The sequence below is a fragment of the Lipomyces chichibuensis genome (genome assembly GCF_038497645.1).
Source record: "Lipomyces chichibuensis strain CBS 12929 unplaced genomic scaffold V1513scaffold_18, whole genome shotgun sequence".
NCBI lineage: Eukaryota > Fungi > Ascomycota > Lipomycetes > Lipomycetales > Lipomycetaceae > Lipomyces > Lipomyces chichibuensis.
In genome coordinates, this window is record NW_027117470.1 from 281714 (window position 1) to 291678 (window position 9965).

A 9965-nucleotide genomic window follows, 5' to 3' on the forward strand; every position below is an offset into this window, starting at 1 on the left:
AGCACGGACGCCCACTGCCCGTCTCCTGAAACTTAAGGTTTTGAGATGTGGCTTGGTCGAGACCTCGGGACTTGAAGATAGAGCGTATTCCTTTCGTTGATGATATTGGCATTATAATCTGCATAGCAGAAGCTGCACTCTACATGGCCCAGAACAGATTAATATATATATGTTTATTTTCACAAATGCAAGTGCAATTACAAAAATTAAATTCACGCGGTGTATGATGGTCAAACATACCATTACGGCTCAAAACGAAACTCATACTCCGCGTCACTCATATCTTGTTCATTAAATCCAGCGGGATTCCATATAACACCGGGGCCGCTCCATTCAAATACTTCAAATTACAGATATCTCGGGCTTTAGCCATCGCATCTCCAATAGTATATGTTTCTGCTGTAACTTTTTTCGTCGTCACTCTGCTTGCCAAGTCATATAAGCCCCATAATTGAAACATTTCATGAGAGAATTTATCTATATCTTTATCTGTGACATCCCATAAATTGGCGACAAGTAGGGGGCATCCAGCAATAAGGTAGTTCATCGGAGTACCCCATGGCTCAAAGGTACCAGAACTGTGTAAGGCACCAGAGCTACATCCGAGCAAGAATGTTGCCGCACATTTGTCGAGACTTTTGATCTGAGATGGGCGTATATACTGCTCTCCTCCACCGTGTCCAAAGTATCTACCAAATTAGCAAAATGATATCAAAGTTGAAGCGAGTTTTAAAGCATACAATACTATATCATTCGAGCTTAGGATTGACCTAAATTCTGCTTCAGATGGAGACCGGGCCACTATACCACTCCATCCATCAAAACTAACACATGCTTAGCACTATATACACAATCGACTACCAGTATATGAGCATACCTGTCGAACTGGCTCTGAAACAGATTCTGAGTATTGACAAGATCCGTGCTGGGGTTCAGAATGTATGCGCCCTTCTCAACATTAATTTTCTGACCTCGATAGTTCTGAAGAATACTCCGAAGTGAAGATAGTGAAGGCAGTCGCGATATGGATAGGCCCCTTAAACACGGTAAAGATTCCCACGGAAACATATGAACTGTCTTGTCAAGTATCAGTACTATATGTTCCACCTTATCATCATCGTCTTCCAAGGATTCATAATATGACCGTAAAATCTCTTGAATATCGACTACTATCTGCCGAAGTATCAGTATTTAGATAAGGACGATTGCAGGGGTTGCACTCACTTGATCCATATCCAGCTCATCATATGCATTGCACTCGCCGTGAAACTGCAAAATATCTAGAACAAAGTATATGAGATCCTCAAGCATCTCTGTATTGTCAGTCTCGGCAGGATCTCCTAGACTAATAAATAGTTCGAACACTCTCGGGTCGATCTTTACTTCTGGAGTCTTTAATCTCGACCCTTGTCGCGTTCGTAACGTTCTGCGCGTTGGCAAATGTTTTTTCAATATCATGATAAAAGAAGAGCTGAATTTGCTGAGGAGGTCCCTATTTCGTATATTACCGCTAAGTATGCCTTTAAAGCCACCAAGCCAAGAGTACTCCATGTTGGCTAGCAGTTCCTTCAAATTCATATCTAATGATCGGCGTTCGGCCCACCATTGCTGCTTCTGAGCTTTGGCACCATTCAGAATGCTGCGAGATGCCTGAGCAGTCTCGTTGCTTTTTGAAATGATATTTTGCATTTCGGAGAGCGCATCGCTAAATGAGAAGGAGTCCTCGTCCGCATCGCGGCTGCAATGGCGATTGAGAGGTAGTCTCAATAGAAAAGGACTTTCATTGGCTTGGAACCTAGATACGATCAGGTGCTCAGAATCTTCAAGCAAACTTATAGAGACGGCAGCCCAGCGGTGTGGAATGATATCGACATATTCCTTTTGGAAAGCGTTAAGGTCGAGCACCTTAGAATGAGAAAAATTGCTGTCGAAAATATCATCTGCCGGAAACGAAGTTTGATCGGCTGCGGAAACGTCTTTGACGAGGGAAAGACCTTTAGAAAGCTCTGTAAGCAAGTTAATCAAGACATCCCTAGTAATGTCGTCCAATGTTCTATACTGACCGAAGAAGTAGTTTGCTGCAGGACAGTATGCGTCGTCTTTCATGGATCCAATAGCCGACTGCAATAGAAGGACTTGGCCAAGGTGATTTGATATTGTTTGTTTCTCATAAGCCGAGCATATTTTTGATGCGACAAAATAACTTTCCAAGACAAGCTGACGAGCTCTACCCAAGATCTTTTGTACATCAGCGAGATCCTTTTTGGTGGCACTCAAAGACGACGTCGAAGACTTGATCTTTCTTCCTCTCGTTTGAGCTCCAGATATGGCAGTTGACGATGAAGAGTCCTTCGTACCTTTGCCAGTAGTTTTGCTAACATTTGGGATAGATATAGCCGAGTCTTGAAGAACGGTGAAAACTGGGTCACTTTGTAGTAGCGACCCGGCAAATATGAAGTGGAGATGTGATTCTGCCATATTCTGCAATGCACGGTCCCTCGGAACAGTACTCAATAAAGCAGAATCTTGTAGCACGGCCTCCGCTTCTTGCCACTCTTCGTGACAGACAAAATAGCGGGACTTCAGTCTTAGTATTGTTGCTCGTATTCGGTTGATATAAAAGAATTCATCTCTTGGTTTCGCTTTTAATTTAGACTTTTTTGTGGTGGTAATTGTCAGCTGTGATAGCATGTCTTCCAAGGCTTCACTATTACGTGATTTCTGTGGACTAGCAATGGCAGCTAATAGTGTACTTTCAGCTGCTGCATATCTCTCATATTCCTGCTCTTCAGCACTGCTTTCTTGAAAGTATTTCGAGAGCGCCGTTTCTAATTGGGTCTTATGCATATGGTTCTCGACAAGAGTATCGTCCCTGATTGCCGCCGATAACAAATCCTTTGCCTTCGTTAGGTTTCCACTGCGGCTGTAAAAATCTCCGAGAGCGATCTGGTAATATGATGGCGAAGTGTGCCGGCGTAGAGATTGACTGAGCTTTAGAGCTTCTACAAGGTAGAACTCCGTCTCTCGCACCAGACCTTGATGATCATATATCATAGCGACCTGTGCGTGTGACCTTACAAGACACTAAAGACACATTAGCAATAACTCTAGATTGGCGGCAGTGCCAACTTACCAATGCACACGACCACATATCTGGAAGCGAATAATCGAGCTCTACAGATGCCCGCTCTTTTCCACTGAGGCGACGACTCTTTTGAAAGATTAAGCTATTGTATGCTTTAATCGAAGCCTTAGCGTAGGATAATGCTTCGTTGTGGCAGCCCTACCAAATAAATAGGGATAAGCAGATGTAATATACAGCGAGTTCTGAAACAACTTACATATTCCATTAACAACAGCGAGATCGTATAGTGCATGGCAGCCAATATATCAGGTTTGGATGTGGATATGTTGGGGACCTTCTCAGATTCAGATCCAACGTCAGTAAAATCTTCGTCTTGCTGCTTGTAATTCTTTCCAATGATCGCAATCTTTTCTTGAGCTCTTTCAAAATTCCCAACAGAGACGAGATACTCTATTTCAGCTAAATATAGCATTGTAACATCGTCAGCAGACATGTCAGAACTCTTCGACACCTTCTGGGATAGCTTTAGATACTCTGCGGCTCTCCCCGAATATCCTAGTCCTAAGTAAGCTTTTGCTAACGCTATGTTACATTGCAAATATAGTTGAGGGCTGGCTCCATCAACTATTTTCTGAAGGCACTGTAAAATAAGAATCTGAGATTTAACGTTCCCTCTTAGATTTAAAAAATCGCTCAGCATCTCTAAGAAATTGTTAGCGAAACTAATTCACATGGCTGGCTGCAAACACACACATACGCAGATTGGACAATAATATATCTCTGTCAACGATAATGTCTTCCAGATTTGGCCTTTCGGTCAGCTCCTGCCATAGCTTGACTGAGTAGCTTATTACGACAGAATTCGGTACTTGTAGTTGATATTCTAAAATTGAGATGTATAACGAACAGGATGCTGTCAAATCCTCGGCATACTTAGCGAGCCCGGTGTCCTCCTGATAATCCTAAATGGCTTAGTAAACTTCTCGGCATTCCGCCTTGCCAATTAAATGCGTACTCTTTCTTGAAGTCGTTTTACAACATTTTCCGCTGTCTTTAGAGCTTGTTCCTTGTTATTATTTTCCACCGCCAAAGGTAGCACAGAGACCACCGCCCTAAACGACAGCACGTATTAGCAACGGAGCCAATCAGCAATTTGAAGACAGTTTAGAAAGAAATACCTGGCATATCGTATCGGATAGCGATCTCCGTAAATCTCATAGAGTAGGCCAATGAGGGCTTCGATTAGTCGATGTGTCGCGACTTTTCGAGATGCCACTAATATTCGCAAGATCCATTCAAGTATGATACCCTCGCATGCTACCTCCAGGTCAAAACGGAATGCGAATCTGCTATTCTCACAGCATCGCACACTGACATTGACGTACATCGTTAAAAGTCGATCGATTTCCGGGAATTTTGACGCTATCACACTAAGTGATGCGACAGATGTTACAACGGTAAGATTGTCTGCAACTTCTTGCACAGCTATTGAAATTGCCTCTGACAAAGTAGTCGACGCTTCCATGAAGTTCTTTAATTCAATGTCTGCAATTGCCAGCCTTTCAAGCTTCTTTAAAAGCGTTGGGAAGTCTTCAGAGCTTAAGAAGTGTCTATGCAGCTCAACTGACGTTCGCCACATTGAAACCGCATCGGCCTTGCGAGATGTCCGCCACAGACTGATACCGCAGTTGTAGTAGGTATTAGCAATATAAATACCACACTTCGCGTCCTCAAGGATAATAGAGGCCTCTGCGCAGTTATGTAGATGCTTGATGACTGACGGATCATCAATATTTTGTACTATACATTTGGTGAACGTGATACAATTCTCGAGGATTCGGGTTGCTACTTTCTTGAAGATAGGCGAGGAGGTCTGCAGTGTATAGAATGTTAGTCTCTGTGACTTGTACAATGCAATAAGCTCAGTCTAACCTGTGCCTTATAATGTAAGATGAATGATAAAAGCGCAAAAACCAAATCCTGACTATTCTGTCCCAGAACCCTGGATGAAGATCTCCTCAGTAAATCAATGTCCGCTACAAGCCTCTCAAAATCTGATTGAACCAATGGACCACCCAGCATAACCCTTGGAAGGAAGTCATCAATATTCGGCAGGATCTTTCTAGATTCCATAACAGTCCTAGTGTAGGTAACAAAATGGACTGCACGATTGAAAATACTAAGACCGTAAGGTTGTGCCTTTTCTGCAAAGAAGGCGGGTTGGACTTGAACAGTCCGCAATTCGCTCTAGCAATACAACTGGTTAGAAGATCATAATTACAATATAATAAGCATATCGACGTATACTTACTTCCACCGCCATGGTTTGGCTCTGCTACCTTTGTTGTTCAAAATATAGAGTTGTCAAATGTCAACTGCTTGGAAGCGAGCCAATCCTCATGCCGTGGTAGCTGAATACAGCAAATAGACTAGTATTTGCTTAATTTAGTTTAGTATCAGACTAAGCGAGTGGGCCAAATAATTCCCGTAATTCCTAATATTGGAGGCTCGTTTCTCGCAGAGATTGTCCTTGGTTCAGGGTAAAGTTCTCAAGGCGCGTAAATATTTACTTTTGGTGAGGCTCCATACAACACAATAAATAAGGTCTCTCAACATCAAACGCTCTTCCAAATACGTGTCATACACAATATACAAGGACAAACTTATTTACGCTGAGACTGCTGAGACTTAAGATGCCTAATAGTATGGCTAACTACCAGAGAGTGCTAAACTGCAAATCCAAATATTAATTTGTCTAGAAAATGATAAGTTTTGAGTCGTATTCGAGTATTGTGGAATATTTAAGGTTCAAACTTAATCTGTAACGTAAGTCCACCTGCAAGCTTAAGTTGCTACGCGTTTGGGAGTTTTGTGATCCTGCAATTTTTTGTTTTTCTTTTGGTTGCCTAGGCAAGTAGGCAGCAAAAGGCCGAGTTTGGGTTATCTGACAATCTGTCCCCTTAGAGTGAATGTATTCGGTATATACCACAAGGCAACCTAACCTACTATATACTTTTAATTCAGTTGGTGGGAAATATCCTAATCGTGTTGTTTTCTGGCTCAGGTTTGAAAATATTTAAATGCAATGCAGCAAATACACAAAGATCTTTAGTGCACAATAATTCAAATTGACCAATAGCTCCAAACTCCATTGACATGCAATTGAACCTAACTGTTTATCATAAAATCGTGCGAGAGATCGAATTCTTCATCACCATCATCATCAAAAACAGATTGTTTCACTTCTGCTATCCTCGTGGATGTTAACGTTGTTCCATGTAACGCATGAATCTGTCTGGCCCGTCTCTCAAATACTTCAGCTGATGATTCTGGTAACTCGTCGACAACAATTGCTGGATTTCCCGCGACAACAGCAAATGGGGGAATGCAAGCAGTAGATGGTATGACCGTGCCATCAAGCACTAGAACGCAATCCTTTATTATAGCAAATTTCCCAACCACACAGTTGGAGCCGATGTTAACGTATGAACCAATGGTGGCTGCTTCAATAATGCTATTGGCTCCAATCGAGACAAAATTTCCGATTTTCAGGGGATAATACACTAATGACCTTGGTGGTGTTAGCGTTGCGTTCGTAGATATGGTAGATAGTAACTAACCCTTTGTAAAATTTGAATGGTGGCTTAATCACTACTCCCTTTTCCAGAAAACTGTATCGTCCGATATTGATGGACGCTACGGCAGTCCCCGTGGACGATGCACTTGACGGACGGTGAAGATCACCACGCACTACACATTCAGGTAATATTGTGGAACGGCCGCCTAAGAGAATGTGCTGAGATCCAAGAATGACCGCTTTTCTTGATATCCGATTACCCGACTCCTAACATTCAATCAGCATGGTTAGTCCAAAATTAGTGACTACCGCCAACATACGGTCTCAATATATTCTCCACGCGTTTGGCGGCGCGACATCACGCAATCAGTTAATTGAAATCAACTTAGTATTTTGAGCATACGTAGAATTGGCAATGATACTCTAATGACCTGCCAAGTTGAACAGTTGGTTGACAATATCACAGCGGGACCTCCTTCTAGCAGTTTAAGTGAAACGAACGTTGGCGCCGCAGGCAACCAAAGTGCTGTACTATACACTTAATGTTTCGGCCCAAGCAACCAAGGGTCTTTAACGACAACTTGACAATTTACTTTACTCCATGTAAAACGGTCAGTTACACGATATCTAGCAAGACCCAGTTTTCAAATAACTATCAGGTTAAGCGGTCCTGGTGTGAGTAATAATGCCGAAACAGCTCTAATTTTCGGGAAAATAGGTCCCGAAACGGAATGAAATTCCTTGCTGAGGCGTATCCTGTACAAAATATTTCACACGAACCTCAACACGGTTTGACTCGTAAAATACAAATTCCCCAAAGCACAACTTCCGAATTAGAACTCAAGGACCTCGAATCCCAAATTTTGCTGCTAATTTAAATTAAACTCTATGCGCCCGAGGCATGATCGGACTCGAATCTACTCCGGGTTAGGGTAAGGGACTGCCAGCCAACGAAAAACGTTTACATGGACCACTGTATATGATAACTAATACATATAGACTACCCTCCAACCACTGCATTCTGAAGTTGTCTGACTTGTCAATCTCATAACTTTACCATAATCCCAATGTCCACAGAAGGCAAAACAATTACCTGCAAGGCTGCTATTGCGTGGGGTCCCGGTATGTGTGATTTGTCGTCTTATCTGTTTACGTTTTCTTGGTATTTGTAATTTTATGTGTCGGCGACAACCCGGCCCACGAGGTTGTCGATTGACGCAATTTCTCATAGTCGATTCGTAAATATTTAACAAAACGGATCCATTCTTATTATTACTGTGTTGGATTGTCTAATTGATTGGGATAGGAGAGGAACTCTCTGTTGAGGACGTAGAGGTTCTTCCTCCACGAGCCCACGAGGTCCGTATCAAGATCTACTACACCGGAGTTTGCCACACAGATGCGTACACGCTTTCTGGCAAAGACCCGGAGGGTGCTTTTCCAGTAATTCTTGGACATGAGGGTGCTGGTATTGTCGAGTCCGTCGGTGAGAACGTCACCTCAGTTAAGGTCGGCGACCATGTTGTTGCGCTTTACACTCCAGAGTGCCGTGAATGCAAATTCTGCAAGTCTGGCAAGACCAACTTGTGCGGAAAGATCCGTGCTACGCAGGGCCAGGGACTTATGCCAGATGGAACCACGCGCTTCCGTGCTCGTGGCAAGGATATTCTCCACTTCATGGGCACCTCCACCTTCTCACAATACACAGTTGTAGCTGATATCTCCGTCGTCGCCGTCAACGCCCAGGCTCCTATGGATCGCACCTGCCTTCTCGGCTGTGGTATCACTACTGGATACGGTGCGGCGACTATCACTGCCAAGATCCAGTCTGGTGACAACGTGGCTATCTTCGGTGCTGGCTGTGTCGGCCTCTCCGTCATCCAAGGTGCGGCTCAGAAGAAGGCTGGCAAGATCATTGTTGTCGATGTCAATGACTCAAAGGAGGAGTGGGCGAGGAAGTTCGGCGCAACTGACTTCGTTAACCCGACCAAACTTTCGAGACCCATCACTGATGAACTCATCGCCATGACAGATGGAGGCTGCGAATACACATTCGACTGCACTGGTAATGTCCAGGTTATGCGTGCTGCACTCGAGTCCTGCCACAAGGGCTGGGGTGAGTGCATTATCATTGGTGTCGCCGCTGCTGGGCAAGAGATCTCGACTCGTCCATTCCAGCTCGTCACGGGTCGCGTCTGGAGGGGATGCGCTTTTGGTGGCGTGAAGGGCCGAACTCAGCTTCCTAGCCTCGTTGAGGATTATCTGCAGAACAAGATCAAAGTCGATGAGTTCATCACCCACCGTTTCCCGCTTACAGAGATTAACTCGGCTTTCAGCGCCATGAAGTCGGGTGACTGCATTCGCGCTGTGGTCGACACCGAGTAGATATGTGTAGTGTCTAAAAATGTATAGTGACTGAGATGCGTAATTCATGATAAAAATTTGTATGTGTATGATTTAATAATCTCTAATATTACTTGCATTGGAGCAGTGTTAGACATTCGGTAGCAGACAAACCCACTGAAACACATGACATTTAGGGACATGATTTCTGCTTAATCCACTTACATAAGCATCCGCATAATTTCATGTCTCACAAGCCATACCTTTCTGCTGCTGGAAATATATATTTTATTTCTTTTGAGGGGATATAAATAAAACCGTTTACCGTAGCTAAAAAGTAACTATGGTGCATCCAGGTTAGTCCCGCAAGTGGGATAACCCTAGACCACCGAATAACAGTTGCAAGCAGCTTCCTTGAACCACTGCCAGCAACGACAACGACAATGACAATGACAACGACGGTCAACGTCCGCCGAACCTCGGCGGTCGCCCACCGCTATAGACCCGCATCCACCAAAATATCCACGCAATGTTGCGAGCCGCGTTCACATCTCTGTTCCAAACTGTATGACACTTGTTGCAGTATAATACAGAATGAAGAGATGGTCCCTTGGCGCCATTGGCATCACGTTGGGCGTGGATGTGAATTAGGTCTGGCGCTCTCTGACTGGTCCCCCCACCCTCATCCGCTTGCTCCCCGAGACCCGTCCTCTCTATGTGCTGCTCATTGTGCTTGGAGCAGAGTCGACTCGTCCGATACTCGTCGACTGGCACGACGGTAACGTACCGGCGAAGATGCTTGCGCAACTTCTTAACCGGCGCAGCTCTTTTTCCGACCATTGTCGACCCAAACCGACCGTCGCCGTAGGCGACTACTACATCCTCTTTCTTGGCACTCTTGTTTCCCTTGACACGCATGCAAATACTGTGAAGGGCCTTCTGCTCTCGGCAGTAGGTCTT

At 44.1% G+C, this 9965-nt stretch overlaps 3 protein-coding genes across 3 annotated transcripts; 1 reads left to right on the plus strand and 2 right to left on the minus strand.

The window, feature by feature from the left end:
• Positions 1–154: 154 nt before the first annotated feature.
• Positions 155–5632, minus strand: V1513DRAFT_415691 (peptidase family C50-domain-containing protein). Its single transcript, XM_066895819.1, has 12 exons — positions 5397–5632; positions 5018–5332; positions 4264–4958; positions 4101–4197; positions 3843–4047; positions 3342–3787; positions 3134–3283; positions 2064–3084; positions 1225–2006; positions 878–1173; positions 741–824; positions 155–689 (listed from the first exon to the last, which is right to left on the minus strand). Exons 1-12 carry the CDS (start codon positions 5406–5408, stop codon positions 278–280), a joined length of 4515 nt encoding a protein of 1504 aa, XP_066753313.1. The 5' UTR covers positions 5409–5632; the 3' UTR covers positions 155–277.
• A 621-nt stretch (positions 5633–6253) lies between these two features.
• V1513DRAFT_380054 (trimeric LpxA-like protein) lies at positions 6254–7021 on the minus strand (the record flags this gene model as incomplete). The annotated part of the gene is made up of 3 exons (XM_066895030.1): positions 6254–6656; positions 6706–6929; positions 6983–7021. The coding sequence occupies 3 exons, from the start codon at positions 7019–7021 to the stop codon at positions 6254–6256; spliced, it is 666 nt and encodes a 221-aa protein (XP_066753314.1).
• A 343-nt stretch (positions 7022–7364) lies between these two features.
• On the plus strand, positions 7365–9297 carry V1513DRAFT_445994 (chaperonin 10-like protein). Its single transcript, XM_066898201.1, has 4 exons — positions 7365–7594; positions 7662–7784; positions 7969–9138; positions 9231–9297. The coding sequence occupies exons 2-3, from the start codon at positions 7730–7732 to the stop codon at positions 9045–9047; spliced, it is 1134 nt and encodes a 377-aa protein (XP_066753315.1). The 5' UTR covers positions 7365–7594; positions 7662–7729; the 3' UTR covers positions 9048–9138; positions 9231–9297.
• Positions 9298–9965: the final 668 nt, after the last annotated feature.

Bases quoted from the DNA above. Each gene is read 5' to 3' on its own strand.
- V1513DRAFT_445994 (XM_066898201.1), top strand. From the start codon at position 7,730: ATGTCCACAGAAGGCAAAACAATTACCTGCAAGGCTGCTATTGCGTGG. The intron at 7,785-7,968 runs GTATGTGTGATT...TGATTGGGATAG, and splicing joins TGCTATTGCGTGGGGTCCCG to GAGAGGAACTCTCTGTTGAG.
- V1513DRAFT_415691 (XM_066895819.1), bottom strand. The intron at 4,959-5,017 runs GTTAGACTGAGC...TATACACTGCAG, and splicing joins TCTTACATTATAAGGCACAG to ACCTCCTCGCCTATCTTCAA. The intron at 1,174-1,224 runs GTGAGTGCAACC...ATACTTCGGCAG, and splicing joins ATGAGCTGGATATGGATCAA to ATAGTAGTCGATATTCAAGA.